The sequence below is a fragment of the Anguilla rostrata genome, chromosome 12, assembly GCF_018555375.3.
Source record: "Anguilla rostrata isolate EN2019 chromosome 12, ASM1855537v3, whole genome shotgun sequence".
Classification (NCBI taxonomy): Eukaryota; Metazoa; Chordata; class Actinopteri; order Anguilliformes; family Anguillidae; genus Anguilla; species Anguilla rostrata.
Window position 1 is genome coordinate 16,228,176 of NC_057944.1, and position 18,207 is coordinate 16,246,382.

The 18,207-nt window shown below is 44.8% G+C and overlaps 1 protein-coding gene and 1 long non-coding RNA gene across 5 annotated transcripts in view; one reads left to right on the forward strand and one right to left on the reverse strand.

Annotated features, from left to right (window-relative positions):
• Nucleotides 1-1,617, reverse strand: part of LOC135236970 (uncharacterized) — a 13,788-nt gene extending 12,171 nt beyond the window's left edge. For 2 of the 3 annotated variants that reach the window (XR_010324722.1, XR_010324721.1), the window contains exon 1: nt 1,527-1,617. This is a non-coding gene — a long non-coding RNA (uncharacterized LOC135236970). Of the gene's footprint in view, nt 1-138; nt 1,482-1,526 lie in introns of those variants that run through there. The other variant, XR_010324723.1, reaches the window with a different exon arrangement.
• On the forward strand, nt 1,605-16,709 carry LOC135236969 (ras GTPase-activating protein 2-like). Of its 2 annotated transcripts, none has more exons than XM_064303627.1 (8): nt 1,605-1,723; nt 9,831-9,954; nt 13,040-13,140; nt 13,339-13,433; nt 14,834-14,910; nt 15,657-15,740; nt 15,978-16,050; nt 16,584-16,709. In XM_064303627.1, the coding sequence occupies exons 2-8, from the start codon at nt 9,935-9,937 to the stop codon at nt 16,662-16,664; spliced, it is 531 nt and encodes a 176-aa protein (XP_064159697.1). In that variant the 5' UTR covers nt 1,605-1,723; nt 9,831-9,934; the 3' UTR covers nt 16,665-16,709. The 2 variants fall into 2 exon arrangements, with proteins under 2 accessions (XP_064159697.1, XP_064159696.1); XM_064303626.1 differs by having other exon boundaries at nt 1,718-1,857.
• Nucleotides 16,710-18,207: the final 1,498 nt, after the last annotated feature.

The window sequence follows — 18,207 nt, forward strand, 5'->3', positions numbered from 1 at the left end:
CTAGCAGTTAACTTTGCTAGCTAAATAAAACTGGGAAAAATTTCTGAATGACAAATATGAAACCCTACCCGAAACACACCAATTTGTTGACATTCAACAAGAATGAAAAAAAATCTTGAGATCAGTAGCATTACCAACCTGCAATTCATGCCTCCACCGGCATGGACAACGCACACAGGCTCTTAGATGTAACTTACTCATAAGAGGTTATGATTGGATGTCTCTGTACCTGTACCTGACCTTGGGCTATGATTCATTGGTCACTATAAGACCCTTCTGTTACCGCCCGATAAGACTGTACAATTACACTTCCCGGCGAAGCTAAATTCTTGTGACAAAGTCAATAAAATCATTTTTAAAAGCATCAAAATGACTCATTAAAATTGATTTTTCTAATCATTTCTAAATTCATGCGCCAGCTTGGAGTGTATTCTAAGATGTTCGTTAGATGGCGCTATTTTGCCAAATTTCACACACACAACTGAACACTTCGACAAAGAAAATAACTGATTCATTTTAGTGGAGGTCTGACTACTTGACTCCCATGAGCAGCCGCCACTGGTTTCACTCACTTCGTTTATAAAATAACGAAAACGGTTGCATGTTCGTCAAAGGTTGCTTCATGACTTCAGTCCATTAGGCTATTATAATTCAAGTTGTAGGCAAACGATGAATTAATTCCTTTTAAAGTTCTTCACTGAATCATGACCAATTCGAGTGCCAACTCTGGTGAGGAGGCCCGCTGGGGGAGGCATAATTGGTACGACAATACACAAAACTGCTTCCCAAGTTTGTTTCTTCTTCTTTTTTTGCCTGCAAGTCAGTCCTCCAAAGGTTAAATTCCGACAAAGCTTCATTTTCAAGCCATGTGTTAACTAACAACTGAAATAATATTAATATTTTTCACCTTACCTGAATCATCTCAATTAGTAATCAAATTAGTGCACTTAAAGCTTATGATAATTGCACATCCATACAGAGAGGTGCTGACACATCCATAACACATACTTTTCATTTTGTACATTGCATCCAGTGGATTCATAGCACGTTTGATCACTGAAATGTTGTACCTTACATGGTCAGACTTGTTTAGTATGATGCATTTAGCATATTTTGTTCGATTACACGACACGAATGATTGTTCTGTCTTTGTTGAGTCCTAATACAGTTATTGCATAATGCTGCTTGTCAATTTGCTCCGTTTTCAGTTTAAAAGAAAATAATCGAACTTAAGGCCGCTTAAATTTGTTGACTGTCCGTGTCCATATAAACGGCAGATATATGTAGTATTTAACTGTAGACTCAAGTTGACGTGTTGAATTTTGGACACAGCGGCCAACGCAGACGTTTTAAAACTCTGTAGTTAACGCTTAACTCTGAAAACGCTCGAAAACCGTTTCGTCCCCTATTCTTCATTTAAATCTACCTGGCAACGTATTTATTTGTAGCCTACCGCGAACGCCTTATGTTGTGTATCAATAAAAATGTAGGAGCCCCTCCATGAATACAACTGTGCCATAGCCTACCTGGCTGTACAGCTACCCCTTTCATCGGCGCAGCCCAGTGTAGGCACACTGTTTCTGATCTCGTTAATCTGTTCTTTACAGTGAGGCTATGCGCTTCCGTTTGTTTTACAAATGATGTACCCGTGAGCCGATTCACACAGATCCCCGCTCTGGTGTCAGCATGCATTCCTAGCCAATACCCGTGCAGCAGCGCTACAGTAAGTCCGCCCTCTACGTGCATTCATAAACGGATGTGCTAAGTGTTGAATGTACTGTACATACACAGCTAGGACCATGGCGGAAGAGGACGACACGAGAATTCGGATTTTACAGAGCTTGCGGGGGAAGATCTGTAAGTGTAAACATCACCTAATTTGTGTTGTGAGCCGCCGAGCTGGGGTATAACAAATGGTGATCGACTTCAAAACAGAGGGGCGCGGTACCATCAACAGAAGCCAACCAGTGGTGATACTTTCTAGACATAGCTAGCTCGCTAGAGAACGAGGCATTGTTAGGGTGAATTAATATTTACCGGGCCCGATTAATTTATTGACGTCGTCCTTTGCAGTATACGTACTCGCTACAGGTCTGTTTAAAAGATTAGTTCAATCCAGTGACACATTTTGGCAGCTAGTGCCAGAAAACAAACGCGTTAACTGGTGTGCCACGGTGCCATGTTTCACACAGCTCGCTGGCTATCTTGTTAGCTAGCAATCTTGCTAGCAGGTTGGCTAATTTTTCGGACTACATAGCAACTAGCTAGCTAGGAAGGTAGGTGGGTGCAAGCGAAGTCATTGTCTAGCTACCAGTATCCCAGTACTGGGGCTACACTATTATTAAATAGGAACTATATTAGTGTAAGAGAATGAATCATACTAAGCAGAAATGTTGGGGAATCGCTTCTCCGTTTCCAACAAACTTGCGAAACGCTGGAGGCAGGAAGTTGGCTTTGCGTTGCATACTGAAACTAGGTAATTGTGATGGCTATAATATAAATTTGATTACAACGGGCGATTAACTATCAGCTGATGTCTTAGACATGAGCTGGTTTTACCTTAGAAATGCTACGACACGTTCCTTGTCATCAGTTTAGCTGGAAAGTCGATGCGTAAACAACGATGTTTCACAATATGTAAAAATGAAGAGCAGTAACTAATGTGCATATCAGTTATGCTCATCACATTCATCAGTTGCTGTCCTAATCACTTCTCTGAATATAAAACCAACGACAATAGCTACTTTACTAGATGGGGGTGTTAACAGAAACGTATACATGTGAAGTTGCTTCCAATTATATTGCACGCGAACTTTGAAGAGAGTGAGGTACGTTACATATTTTATAGCCATGTTATCCTTGTAGTTACCAACACCACTCGTGTTTTCATTTTTTTTTCCGAATGCCGAACAAAATGGATTCCTAACTTTTTTTTAAACCGTTCGTAGCATGGTTAATGACAGCGTTTTCTGCCATGGGTTCTACTGGTTGTATGTTAATAAATATTCACATCTCACATTTGTCCTCTGTGCTGCTGAGTTTTGTCAGCCTTTGTCTTTGCTGTGTTAAGTAAATGAGTTTCATTAACCAACAAGATTCAATTATATGTGATGTGCAAATGTAACATTATAGGATATGTATTCCTTGCATAATCGTGCATTACTGAGCATAAGATAGATGAACTGTTGTCATGCACCCATACATTGTTACCATTAGCAACAGGAGTGCGCCTGGCAGTAAGTGTGGCATCCAAGGACAGCTTTTCTCTTCTTATATTAGTAGACTGAGCTGCACACCTTTTAATACACCTGTGTACAGTTAGAGCAGTCAGAATGGCCCCAAGACAGGAAATAAAACAGGAACACCATTCTGGAGGAAGCTCTGTGGAAGGCATGGCCATTCAGGTGTGAAGGGATAATATTGGTTGCGTGGTATTTTATTTTGAGACTCAAATGGATTAGGTCACATGGAACAGAAGGGCAGGTAAGGGGCATTTGGAGAGGTTTCTTCTTGCCTACCTACTTGGTTGCTTTGTGGGGGGGGGGGGGTCTGTAATCTGTTATGCTTCACCTTTGATCCTCCTTCAAAAAAAGATGAAGATGTGGGCTATGAAAAAAGGAAAGGATATAGCCTGGGTGAGAGAAAGTCTGAAGGCAAACAGGCTGCAGTTTGCCGTTTGAGGTCTGCCTCACTTTTAGATTCTGTATAATATCTGAGCCACCTTGTTGTAGGTACTGTAGAGACTTCAGTATGTTTCTTCAGCATGTTTCTTTAAGTTCTCATCCCGTGCTCCCTGCTGTGACATCACACCCCACGTTGCCTGCGGAGAGATCACACCCTGCCTTATCTGCTGAGGCTTCACATCGCCTGTTATTTGCAGGGTGCTCAGACCCCACACTGCCTGTCTTGCTTATGGTTTTTGTATCTTCCTCAAAGTCATCATTTGCTCTGTAGGCTATGCCATACCCAGTCCCGTCCTCTCACACAGTGTTGCGTGTCCAAAGAGTCCGCCAAACTTTCCAAAAAAGTAAAACCTTTTCACTTTACCCCGTGTTCCCTCCAGATGTGGGTGTTATTCAGCAGTGTATCTTATTGTCTTCATCTGACAGTTACTCACAGGGCCTGCAGGTGTAAGGTCAGGGTGGCTTGTGATCTTTTTTACATTCTTTCTCTTTTTTTGTTGAAGGGGTCTGTGTGGTGATTGTGGTATACGGTAGTCCTGGTTTTATCAGGAAACCTGTTGGAGAACTCATTGATTGGTGTGCTTTGAGCCACAGCTGTGTATGGATTAAGCTTGGATTTTATCAGCCCAGTTTGCTCTTCTTATCCAGCGTGCATGCTGACCCTGTGAATTGTCAAAAAAAAATGGAATATCTGTCTCCTTTTGAAATTGGGCCTCCAGGATGCAACACGGAGCTCCAACAGATGCCAAGATTCCGTGCATATCTTTATGCCAGCTCAGTAATAGGATATTACTGCTTGTAATATACCAATCTGCATATCTACTTGATACATCTCAAGCAGTGAGCTACATTAGGTTGTTTGCTGAATCCATGATTCATCGCTCTCTCTCCCAGTGTTTTATGGCTGTTGGTTTATTGCTATTAGCCTAGTTGATGACATGAAAAGACTTGAGATTTCTGTACCAGGCAGTCAGAAAATCAAAGTTTTAAAATGGCTTTCAGCAGAATGAAGATCGCCCATTTGAGTGGGAACCCACGTGTCAGCTGCAATGGACTACGACTATGGTCATAGTCCATTGCAGCTATGGTGTCCTGATGATAAATGGTTGAGCTTGTAGGTGCAGGTAATGGTAGTGTTTCACACAGCCTCGTCCTTGTGTCTTCTGATGAGCCATTAGTGGTTTCTGCAAGGTGTGCAGTGTGCATACGTATTGTATATGTTCATGTGCTGACAAAACACTGTCTACTCTCTTTCATTTATGAAGGATGTGGTCTGCTGGTGGTGATTTGACAGTGCGCCTGTTCATCCCTATCCACACAAACTGCCCTCAGTTTAGATCTTTTTTGAATCACTCCGTGAAAAATCGATATCAGGAGACCAACGTCATACCCTCATTGGCCCCAAGGAACTTCAGGGAATTTGAGGAAGTACTTGACATGTAACTGTGTATTAGTTTGGTGTCTTGCAAATAATATTTTCTCTATATCCTTTGAGGAAACATCGAAGATTACTGGTAATCCCTGGTGACCACTGTCTAGATTCCTGTATGTAATTATCAGTTTGGTTTGCCAGGTATGGGAGTGTTGTGTCTGTCTGAGTGACATAGAGGAGGTAATGAACCTCTGGAAGGTCCAAGCTTACTGTGTTTAAGTGTTCCTGCAACCTTGTGTGGTTTAAATTTTGGATTGGTACACCCCTCCCCCCCTAGTTTATCTTACTCTGGGGCCCTTTGCTCAGTTGACTCTGTGGCCCCTTTGGTTAAATTTAAGCACAGTTGGACAATATCATATTTATTTTTAAAACTGAAAAATAAATAAGATGGCTCCCCTTACTGGTTCATTCTTACGGACCATGTGCAGTCAGAAATAGTTTAGATAATATTTGATTTGAATGTAGGCTATAGATAGCATGAAACCACAGGTACTTTACTGTTTTTGTTATTTTTTATTTTGATATTCCTATATTTAGTTTAGCATTTGTGATTTACGTTGGATATGTATGAATGTCATAAACGTGTGAAATGGTTTTACGTTTCAAGAAACAAACTTCCTGTGTGGAAACCAGGTTAAGCCGTGAGGTCTGCACTGAGAGTGATGCGCAAATCTATCATTAGTTTTGAGCATTGCTCCAACATGCAGTAAATGGATGGACATGCCCTCTCCCCACCTGCTGCGAGGAACGTGGCTATAAGTTGGTTCCGCCTATGAACTCCGTAAATTTCTTGGGTTTTATCCTGTTACATTAACACTGAAAAAACTATATTTAAAAGCTGGTTTATTTTTAAGTATTAAGTAACCAGTTCCTTTAATAGGAATTGTATTGGGTATTAGGTTGGAGGGCTACAATAGAGAGGGAGAACTGCAAGGTCCAAGGATCATCTCCTGTGTTAAATCCTGTTCTTGGGTTGTAGTGATAAATGCTTTCAGATGCTGTTGCTTTGAGAACTGTGATATGAGGACAGCAGTGCAGTGACTTGTCACACCTCTATTCTGTAGCGTCGGTTCATTCAAGACTACAGGCGGTGGTTTAACCCTGGCTTCCGGCAATACCCATACAGTTTGAAGTGCACCACAGACACCTTCAAGCTGCTGTTTCGATTTTGTGCAGCTACCAATATCTGGCTGCTTATACCAGGGGAAACGAGACCCAGAGTAACCTGAATATTTTGCCTATTTAATTACAGAATTCATCCTCATGAATATTTTAATTAAGGCTAATTTCTCTGTGAATTTTTAATATCATTTTAAAGCAGTGTCATTTCACAAGTCTTTCTGTTCCTAAATGTATGAATAAAATCTATAGAACTTACTTACCTGTGTTATTTATATATAAGGTCTTTACATGTACTGATTATGCAGATCTAACCCCCAGCCATAGAATATTCTCCTAGTGAGAAATGAGACTAGGAGACAGATTTGTTTAGTAGCCTTTATTGAGAGTGATAACCCTTTGGGCTTTTGTTGCTCTGCTTATGCCCCCCCAAGTTACTGCTCCATGGGTCCAACATGCAGTTCCTCTCCACGGCGCGTAGGCCTATTTCATTATTGATTGAGTAAAGCCCGCTTGAGAAATTGACAGTGTTTGCTCTGTGAATCAGCGCTGTGCAGGAAGTGAGGGGCATGATGGGAGGAAGCTGACACTGCAAGAGCTTAACCACATCTTACGTGTGTCACATCTCGCAGCTCGTCCACATCCGCCCTCCGGGACCGTGTGTCCCGGCCCTGCCTGACTGACGAATCCGGCTGGCCTCTGGTCCAGAAGGTCAGGGCTCAGCTCTGACGGACAGGAGAACTAAATTACTTAATAAACTGCAATCTAGCGTGATACTTGACGTTTTATTAAAAAGACTTGAAGAACGTGTTTAAAAAATAAATAAAAAATTCAATTGCTCCCGGTAGGTTCTTTAAGTTCCCCTGAGAGATTCCAGCTGAGCTAAACATTGATGATGTTCTGTAGTGTTCTGGCGGTGAAGGCAGCTGTTGGTATTAGGCTAAATGTTGCTCTGTAGGGTCTATTAGTGTTCACTTACAGCCTGAACACTACGCACGCTAGACATTGGCCCCTACCAGCTTTGCCTTTTCTTCTCATTTTTGCCTAAGAGCCACTGCCAGGACTGGTATTTTGGAGAACCTGTAGCTGCAGCTACAAAAGATACTGTAACTATATAGTGCAGCAGTGTGCAAGTCTTTTCTGAATAACAGCCTTGGTCTGTGTTTGTGATTACGTGTACAGAATGCACACTCCTGCTCTGCTCTGTCTCACGATTCCAAGAAACCAAATTGTCTCGAAGTACCAATCATTTTAATGACAAGCTAGGTAGTCACCATATATTTAATATTCTTGCCAGGGGACCTGGACATTGTGCGCTTCTCGTTTTGGTGCTCTAAAGGTCATGCAGTTCATTGTCTTACATAAGTGTTCAGATGACTTCATGTTATAGCCTCTATGCCGAGGGCCTGGGGTGACCATCTGGGTTGTCATGCTGATTTTCTGCAGTTATCCTTCAGCGTCCCTGTAGGCACTCGAGTTCCACAAGCACTTGGTTATAGACACAGAGACGTGAGTAATTTCACAACCAGGTAGGCTACTAGCTTAGAGGTGTTCACAGGTAAGTGTGGAGGAAGCAAAACCTTGTCACATAAACACCACCAAGACCTATTTCCGTTGCTGGCCAAGTAAAGCGATATGCGTTGTATGTCAATGGATTTTAACTTATATTTAGACCTACTGCAAGATTACGATAGACCAGCAGTTGGACAAGAACAGTAGCTTAAGCCAGATGTACAAGGGAAATGGCTGCATTTATTCATTTTGAAAATGTGGATAACTTAAAAGTACACACATTTTAGTAAGTAGCCTACATGTGAAGTGAAAAGTAGTCCAATCAGGAAAATGGCTTCTACTGAACATCTGAGAAACACTTTCGCTGAAGCCGTTCTGTATCCATAAGATGTGCGGGATGCAAAACAAGATGGAGGATCACCTGAAATGCATCATGGCTTTTTAAATGGTTGGAGAGCTGAAGGTGGGCATCAAGCCCAGCACCTTGTATTTACAGAGCTTAGAGAACTGGTGGGAGACATTATCATCTGACTGGCCTCATCCAATGATTTTTGCATTAGGCAGGCTAAAATTAATAAAATCTACAATAAACTCGAGCAGTTGATGAATACATATTAAAAACTCTCTGTATAGGATCACAGCACAATGTAGCTATTAAAACAATCAATGAAGTAACAGTAAAAATCTAACTTTTTGTGTTTTTGGTATTAATCTGAATTTATTTCCACATTGCACTACACTGAGTCAGACATGAACATTGTTCTGTCATGCTTCTCATGTGTCTGATTAGATGGTAATTGAATGATTAACTGAGATGGTTGCTACAATTAATTGAAAGGTTGTTTTACATCCATCCATCCATTATCTATACCCGCTTATTCCTGGTCAGGGTCACAGAAGGTGCTGGAGCCTATCCCAGCATGCATTGGGCGATCGTTGTTTTGCATGTGGATTGAAATGGAGGCTCCATCGACCTCTCCGTGGTGGTGCTTGCAATAATCCTAAGATTCTTTCCAGGCCTGAATTACCTAAAATAAAACAGTGTGTGGGTGGACAGCTCTGTCGGTTAACTGCAAGCATTAGGAGCCGGGTGCACCAAACATTTCACCGTTTCTTCCTTTAAGTTGGCCTAATTAATGTTTTTTTGATAACCGTGAAGAAATATACTGTTTCATAATCATTACATTACATTACAGGCATTTGGCAGACGCTCTTATCCAGAGCGTCGTACAACAAAGTGTATAACCATAACCAGGAACAAGTATGACGAGACCCCTAGAGAGAAGTACCGGTCCAAGTGCAGGGAACAACCGCATAGTTCAACTTGGACCCTGAAGGTTAAACTGATTAACACTAACAACGAGAACGGCAACAACGCAGTCTATGGAAAAAATACAAGCAGTAGTTAAGACAGTTAATGCACCTAAGTCACCTGTTGAAATGTATTCTTTGCAAATTTTTCATATCTGTTCGGGCCCTTTGGCCAGGCTCTTATTATGGTTTAACCGTTTGCCGAATCGCCTGACTGGCGCCACTGTGGAGCATCGACAGGATAGCGCAGGGCGAGCAGCAGGGCGAGCAGCAGAGCGGGCAGCAGGGCGAGCAGCAGGGCGAGCAGCAGAGCTAGCAGCAGAGCGAGCAGCAGAGCGAGCAGCAGGGCGAGCAGCAGAGCGAGCAGCAGAGCGAGCAGCAGGGCGAGCAGCAGAGCGAGCAGCAGAGCGAGCAGCAGGGCGAGCAGCAGGGCGAGCAGCAGGGCGAGCAGCAGCAGCAGCAGGCGAGCAGCAGAGCGAGCAGCAGGGCGAGCAACAGAGCGAGCAGCAGAGCGAGCAGCAGGGCGAGCAGCAGGGCGAGCAGCAGGGCGAGCAGCAGAGCGAGCAGCAGAGCTAGCGTAAGGCGAAGCGGCATTGGCTCACTGTCGCCGTGTACGCCAGCACTGATTACACTGAACAGTAGCCCGCATGGCTCTGATGTTGGGCAGCCCCTAACGCTGATGTGCAGGACAGGTGACTGTAGTGAGGGATGTGGGTTAATGACGGCTGTTTGTCCCCCCCCCCTTTTCTGTTTCCCGCCGTTCTGATCCGCAGGTCAAGCCAAGAACCTTGGCCCGTGCTCCGGGCCCAACCGCCTGCGGGACCTGTGCACCTTCTGCACCATCAGCCTGGACCAGGAGGAGGTCTTCCGGACCAAAATGTCAGAGAAAAGCCCGAGGTAGGCCAGGCCTCACCGCCTTCTCCTGCTGTCGTTTGGCCTGTCGCAAAATGGCGTCCGTCCGAACAGCCACAGACGCGCTTGTATGCATGCACAAACAGACACGTGCTTGTACACTAAGCCAGCTACATGTGTTGTTTTACTAGGATTTTGCAACATGTAGTGCTGTCTTTGTACTAGTTTTTTTAGATTCTGTGATTTATGCAAGTTGCAGGGTGACAGGAAAAATTAATGACTAATCCCATTGTGACCAATAAATCATCTCATTAATTTAATGATGAATGGGTTCATGCAATTTTATGTTTATTCACGAAGGAATGATAACTACTAAAGCACATTTTCCCTTCAAATATTTTTCATGATTATGGCCATCAAGTTTTGAATGGACTTTTCCAAATATAAGGATTTGATGCACAGCAGTTATCACTGAGTATTTTAATTGACACGCAGATCGTTACATGTTTTACCATGCTATGAATGAGCCCTTGTACAGTATGAAATAAGTTCTCCATTGCTGCTGTTACTGTACCTAGTGATCACATTAATCGACCTATGGGTTGATTGCCCCTGTCAGTTACAAATCCCTTTAGTTATCAATAAACAATGTCTCCCTAACTGATTATTTGTAAGAAGTGAGCAGAGAGATTTATGTGTTTTTCCTTAACAGTGAACTGTCGTTTCGTTTTGTAAATGTTCTTTTGTCACCAGAGACGATTTTGCCTTTTGCTTTAAGTTGTTTCACATGCATTTAGATAATTAATGCTTCTGAATGAGAAGATTTTGGCTTATTTTCCCGCAGCATCTTGTACGTACTTGGCTCTTTTAAGTTATGCTTTGTGCTAACAGCATCATATAAATTACAGTTTGCATGGAGTCCCCATTTGGATTACTCTGATCATTGTGCAGTCCGCCTTTACATACAGTAAATATGTGCAAACTCATCACTATTTTTCGAATGTTGTTAGGAAGAAACAAATTGCTTAGTCAGTTGGAGTACCTTAGTTACCTGTGACTATCCCTCAGTTTCTGCACAAGAGGAAGTGTCACATGAAAGAGCAAAAGGAGGAATAGAATAGAGAGCAGGTGCTCTTGGACTGGAAGAATAGATGCTTCTGTGAGGTTTTGGGTCGGACAGAATATTTTATATCTAACTGAATTATCACGTATCATGTAACTGAATATGATCATTTGTCACCTCATACGAGTTGTTCATTGCAGAGGAGAGCATTTTTTCCCCACATTTTTGTCAGGCTTTTTTAGCCAGTTCAGTTGTACTCTACTACAGTTCCGTTCCTCGTGTTCTGCTGAGAACCCGTTGCACTACACAACCCCGTCGCCCCGTCTTCTTCATGGTGTGACTCCTCGCGCCCCTGACCGTAACTAACCCGCGCCCCTTGCAGCGCGCACAGCGAATCCCCCCCCCCCCCCGGCCGCCCAATTTCCCGCTCCCTTCAGGCACCGGTCATACTTGGATCTGGCAGGACCTGGGCAAGAACCTAGTCCTCAGTGTGCCACTGCTTTGACACAAAGGACAGCGTTTTTACCACTGCTCCATCGCTGTGCCCCAGAGCATTTACATGACATGCTCACCAGTGTAATCGTTTGGTCTTGCACCTACAAAAATGGTGTGAAATGCATGACTGTGAGGTTTTGTCAGTCAAATAGAGGTCCATTCAACGACTGTGGGCATTGCACATTAAAACTGAAGAAGCTTCCAAACCCGCTTGGTTTGCCCTGCCCATTGCGAGCGTCAGAAGGCACTGGCCCCTGACCGGGGGAGCGAGGGGGCCAGGAGTATGGCGATGCCCTAGACACGGCGCGTGCTTCCCCCGGCAGCAATGGGCTGCGTGAGTGCTAGTGTTTGACGCCTTCTGAGAGTTGAAAGGGCGAGACGTGCAGAGAAAGCCACCTTTCCTCTCGTAGTGCGCCCAGGCTTTCCCTCTGAAGGTATTTCACAAGCAGAGTTCCTTTCACACTGTCAGAGGAAGCGCACCCGCCCACACACACCCCTCTGCTCTCTCTGTTCTCCCTCCTCCAGTGCACACTGTGCTTTTTCTCTCTCCGTTTCCCCTCTCTCTCTCTCTCCCCCTGCGTACCCTGCGTCATCTCCCTCTCTCTGTCTCTCTCTCTCTTATTCTCTTTTTCTGTCTCTGTCTCTCTCTCTCTCTCTTTATCTGTCTCCTTCTTTCTCTCTTTATTCTCTCTTTCTGTCTCTCTGTCTCTTTCTCTCTCTATTCTCTCTGACTCTCTTTTTATTCTGTCTTTCTGTCTCTGTCTGTCTCTCTCTCTCTCTTCCTCTCTCTTTCTCTCTCTTCCTCTCTCAGCCAAGGTTAGGGCAGGTGCTGGACACAACCAAGGCATATGGTCTGTTCTCTTCCTCCTTGGACCCCATTGAGCTAGTTCAAAGCATGTGTGTAGGGACCTTTGTGTATGTGTGGGAGATGTGTGTATATATGTGTGGAGGGCGCGTGTGTGTGTGTGCGTCGATGTGAATATTCACACACATATGCACATGTGTATGTGTGTGTATATGTGTCTGCCTGTGTGTATGAGCCCCACTGCAGTCCCTGAGAGAGGGTCATGTGAACGCGGTGCAGGAGGGGTCCTGGGCGATGGCGCTGGCGCTGGCTGTCTCTTCCCTTTTCCCTGCCCCCGGCTCCCCCCGGCTCCCCCCGCTCCGTGCCCGGCGGACGCAGCGAGGCGCGGCGCAGCGGGCCGCGCGGTGACTCAGCTCTACGGGCGCGGCGCTATTTTTAGCGGCTGCCGTTTAATGACGGTGGATGCAGGAGCGTAATGACTGCGGCCTCTGCGGAGCCCGCCATCCTCCTGCTCCGCCAGGCTCTCCGCGGGGCCCAGGTGAGCCCGTCTTCCGTACCGCTGGGAGGAAGAGGATGAGTAAACAGAACGTTACATTAGCGCCCGCCGCGCGCTATCCGCCAGCCTCCCGCGCAGAAGCCATGCAGGGTGCAGAGGGTTCTTTTTTTTGTTGTTTACTATGAATACATTTTCAGGTGACTGTTTTTTGTTTCCTGTTATCAGTCATTGCGCTGGACGGAGAGGTGACATTGCACATTTGTGTTTTCAGCCCTTTCTATGGAGAGGACTTCTATTTTGAAATCCCACGGCCATTTCAGTATTTGTCCTTCTACGTGTACGCAAAGAGTGTGTTCAGGGACCTACCAGTAGGTGAGTGCTCTGAACGTAATACTGCTGCCAGACTCTTCACTTCTGACCTGTGGAGGTTACAAGGGGCTGACACTGTGTGCGTGTGTGTGTATATGTGTGTGTGTGTGTGTGTGTGCATGTGTATGTGTGTATATGTGTGCGGTGTGTGTGTTTGCACGTGCGTGTGTGTGCGTGTGTGAATGCGTTTTATGCATCCAGGGAAGGTGGCGATCCGGAAGGAGGACCTGTATAAGTTCAGTGGGAAGGAGCACTGGTTCTGCCTGCAGCCGGTGGATCCCAACTCGGAAGTCCAGGTGGGTGGTGACAGATGGCCACGCCCCATCAGATGGCCAGGTTTTCAGGAACCCAGCTGAACTCTGATTTAATCAAGCGTGCGTTTGCATTGCTCACACCAATCCACCCCCATTCTGCTCCTGGACTTCGTTTTTATTTTTTTTATTTTTTTCTTTGAACCGTGTGAGAGATTGTTGGTTGCCAGGATACAGGATGACATGTGCGGGGCCTGCTGGATGTCTATCTCTCCATAGAAGGGCCGAGCTAAGAGCAGTTACAGCTTTTCACTGGTTTCAGACTGATAATCACAGAGTCCTCTCCACGAATGTATGAACACATTTATTATTATTATTTAAGAGGGCGGTGATGTCACGATTGTCAGCAGGACGTCCTCCCCTCCAGTCACCTCGTCCTCTCTGCTCAGTTCTGTACACGGCTCTGGAATACAACCGCTACGCCTTATAAGCATTGCTGGATATCAGGAGAACTGGCGTTTTTAGAGATATGGGGGACGTTTATGATGTCTGATGTAACCTCACTTCTCGGCGTTCAGCTGCTGCCTGGCTCTCCACTTCAGATCCTAGCGGTGTAGACAGGAGAAACTCCGCCATGATTGATTTCAGTGGTGTAGCAGCACTGCGGTAAAAATCTCCAGTGCTGGATTAACACTACACTGTTATACTTGGCATGGAGGCCTCACAGTGATTCTATAACTTCACAGTGCAGTGTCTACATTTAACTTTCACTTACATTTAAGATGTGACCATTTCAAGCTAAATTTCAGAAGAAAATACTGGTCAATTAAGATCTTATCTTTTTCATGTTTGCAAATACAACAGGCTTGTTTAAAAAAAATGGTGGCAGAAATGTGTTTACTAATACAGTAATTGCAGTCTAGAACTGTACAACAAAAATAATTATCAGTGAATATGCATAGTTTGGAAGTGAAGTGCCCAATCTGCACATACACACACACACACACACACATACAGACACACACAGAAAACTCCAGGCTTTAGTAACTGAACTTCCGTTTGAGTTTAATGGTTTCAGGGGTGTGTTTGTTTGTGTGCATCTGTCTCACGCTCACTTCCTGTTGCAGTCTTTCGCAGGTGTGGTCTGGTGATGTTTTTGAATATTCAGAAAAATAGAGCGGCTTTAGTTTCTGTTTAATGTCCATAAGCATGATGTGGGTAAACATTGCTGACTGAGGAACTGAGCCATCTGAACAGGTGGAATGTGCGCATTCATCATAGTGTATTTTGGGCCTCAGAAATGGGACGTCTGATGCGTATCTGAAAGAGCACGCAGGATTGATGGGTGGTGGCATTTTTCTGAATGGGGCTGATGGGTCATGTGATACGTGCCTGAATGACAAGGCAGGGCTGATTGGTTGGTATGTCCCCTTTTCTCTTCCCAGGGGAAGGTTCACCTGGAAATGCGGCTGAATGAGCTGATCACAGAGAACGGCTCGGTCTGTCAACAACTGGTGGTCCGGTGAGTCTGCCACGTCTGTCCAGGTCTGACTGGGCCGTGTGTGTGTGTGTATGTGTGTGTGTGTTGTGTGATTCTGCTGGTTTGCACTCACTCAGCCTGGGCGAGAGCAGGTTAATGAGGAGGAAGTGATGGCATCTCAACAGGAAGCCGTACCATCACGGTCTGCGAGAGCCGCGGTTAGCCTTTGACGTCATGCTTGGCGCTGTTGTTGGTGGCGAGGGGAAAGGGCAAGGGGAGCGCGTGCGACTCTACGCAGCTCGAAGCCTCTTTTTGACATTTTTTTTTTCTGCCCGGGCTGTCTGCACGGCTGGCTGCGCTGGGTCGCTGTCACGCCAACTTCCTGTTGCCTGCAGCTACTACTGCTTTTCCCACGTCTTCTGTTTTTTTTCTTCTTAAATTCATATATTTGCTTTTATGGGGTGACTTCTGCTTTTTTGCCATTTTCCATGCTAGTTTTGTTTTCAGGGTATGATCTTCCTGATTAGTAAATTTAGTCGAAGCCCTTTCGTAACTAATGCAAAGTTTTAAACGTGGACCATGTCGAGCCTGAATTTTGGTGTGAAAGTCATCTGGCCAAATAGTTTAATCTCTATTCTGACAGAAATGTTGTGCCTGAAACTGCATAAAACTGCAAATAATATGTCATTTGAAATGGTGTCGTTGTATTTTGAATTGATTCGGCTTTTCTCACAGCTGCGGGGCGGTGAGAATGCTTGTACTGATTGAAGTCGTGTGTTTTCCCCCAGGATAATTGAATGCCAGGGCTTGCCCCTGATCAACGGACAGAGCTGCGATCCATACGCCACCGTCTCGCTCGTCGGACCCGCCAGGTACCTCCTCTGTGCCCGAGGGCTTCACATGGCTACCTGGAGTGAACTGTTAAAAGGAGTGAAGTCCTTAATAGAGTTCTAAATGGAGGGACGTTTTAAACGGACAGGAATTGTGATAGGTGTAGAGTGGTTTCACAACGTGAAGGAAAGTATTTGAAAGTGTTTTTTTGGGGATACTGGTTTGTAATGGCATCACACAGTTGACTCTGTAGCGTTAATCCCAGCGTCTCTCCTCAGGAATGAACAGAGGAAGACCAAGGTGAAGAAGAAAACCAGTGACCCCCAGTTTGAGGAGACCTTCCACTTTGAGGTACCTGATGGGCTCTGCAGTGAGGGAACTCTCACCAAGAAGTCTAAAGGCCTGGCACTGAATTCATCTATGTGAAATACCATAGGGGAAAAGAGCACCTTTCTAGATCATTCTACATCCATGTGAATATTGATGTTCTTATGGGTTTATTAGAATGGCAATATTGGTGGCAAGCGTTGAAATAAAGCTTGTTTACCATGACGAGCCCATGCTTGGCATATGTGGCAAGCCCTTAGTGTTCTATAGGGTGCCCCCTGCTACAGTGCCCAGTGACTCACCATGGTGCCTTCTGCACGCGCTCTCAATAGACCCTGTCAGTTATAAGGGTCTGTGTGCGAGTTTAAACGTGGTGTACGGTAATTCATTTTTTAAGAGGCATGTTTTCCAATTTGGTGTAATTGTCCATTTCAAACGCACTGTTGATATTGTTTGATTCTTAGCGATCGGCCTGTCTGGACCGTGTGCTCTGTCTGAATGGCTCTGTCTGATTGGTTGCCTGCGAAATGCGTGAACCGCTTTGGTTTTGCTCCCAGGTCACGAGGTCCAGCAGCTACACAAAGAAGTCCCACTTCCAGGTGGAGGAGGAGGACATCGAGAAGCTGGAGATCAAGTGAGTTCCTCTGTTCTGCTTGCTTTCCTCACAATCCTCTCACTCCCTTTCCTTCCTTTACTCCTCTGCTTTCTCGTCCTTCACTGGACTGAATTAGTGAGCTAAAGCTCCTCCTTCATCCTGATGGAAACAGTTAAATGCTTTTAATTTCTTGTTTTTTTACACTTTTTTATGTTTATTATATGTCATATTATATTTACGAAATGATGTCTAAGGCTTGTTTATAGACAGTGTCCTTCTCTGCTAATAATAAATGTAGTGTTGTGTGTAAACATAGTGTGGTTCAGACCTGCACGGAGCGTGTAGTAAAATGTTAGCCCCACTGTTGAATAGTTGAATAACCGATTAGATGAGTGTTTGGTTTGACTGATTGGTGGTAGACGCATTATAAATAGACATTTAATTTGTGAGGTGCCTTGTGACCGTTGGGGAATGATTGACGGTTGATTGCGGTACCCTCCCGTGGGCAGACTCACTAATGTTGCATTTTTAACTGTCTCACTTAGCACACTGATTTTTCAGTGAGGTAAGAACTAGACTCAGCCAACAGAGGTAAAAAAATAAATAAATAAATAAAAACTGAAATGATCAAATGTTTACATGCATGTTTGTGGGTTTTTCACTTTTGTCCATTTGGATTTTTTAAAGCTGTAGTTTCCTGAGTGTTTTTGCTGTGGAGGTGTGTCTGCTTGCAGTAAATACAGTACAGCCATTTTATCAATGAGTGTGCACAAACAAGGGTGAAATTCACACCTTTCATGAAATTCAAAAATGTCTTTTTTTTAAGTTTGTCTTGGGAATTTCAGTTCAGAATAATGTCATATTTTGATATGTTAATTGCTTAAATGATGTTAATGTATTGAAAACTAGATGTACTGTCATGTTAATGATTTGGCCAGTAAATGTCAAATGGAATGGGTGTTCTGAGTCCCCAAATCCAGCAGGTAGGTTAGCCCTTAGACACAAACGCGGCAGAGTGTGTGTGAATTTGTGCATGCGTGTGTGTTAAGAGTCATAAGGTCAGCTGTTTTCTTGTGAGCCTCATAGTTTAATTCTCTTCTCTCCTCCTTTCTCTCGTCATTACTCCCCCCTCTCTCTCTCTCTCTCTCCTGAATCTCCATCTCTTCCTCGAGAGTGGTCTGTGGAAGATTGGGAATCTGGCACCAGGATGTATCCTCGAAGCGCACGGGTGCAGACTGCGGAACCGACACATTCACCGCGCATACGACTAAACACACACACTCATGCGGGAGACAGACAGACCGACACCCGCACACACACACCCATACATACAGACTCACACACACACTCATGCGGGAGACAAACAGACACACGCACTCTCTCTCACACACACACACACACACACACACACGCTCACGCACGCACTCCTCGAGTGTCGACCCCAGGAATGCAAACACCTGCGCTGCCTACAATGGGGCCGGGGCAGAGGCGTGCTGATTGGCCGATGCGGGGGCAGATAAGCAGCGGCTGTTGCGCGGTCTCTGCGCTTCAGTGAGCGCCGGGGCCCTGATCTGTGTCTGTCAGCC

Bases quoted from the DNA above. Each gene is read 5' to 3' on its own strand.
- LOC135236969 (XM_064303626.1), top strand. From the start codon at position 1,773: ATGTACTGTACATACACAGCTAGGACCATGGCGGAAGAGGACGACACG. The intron at 13,141-13,338 runs GTGAGTGCTCTG...TTATGCATCCAG, and splicing joins GTTCAGGGACCTACCAGTAG to GGAAGGTGGCGATCCGGAAG. The intron at 14,911-15,656 runs GTGAGTCTGCCA...GTTTTCCCCCAG, and splicing joins TGTCAACAACTGGTGGTCCG to GATAATTGAATGCCAGGGCT.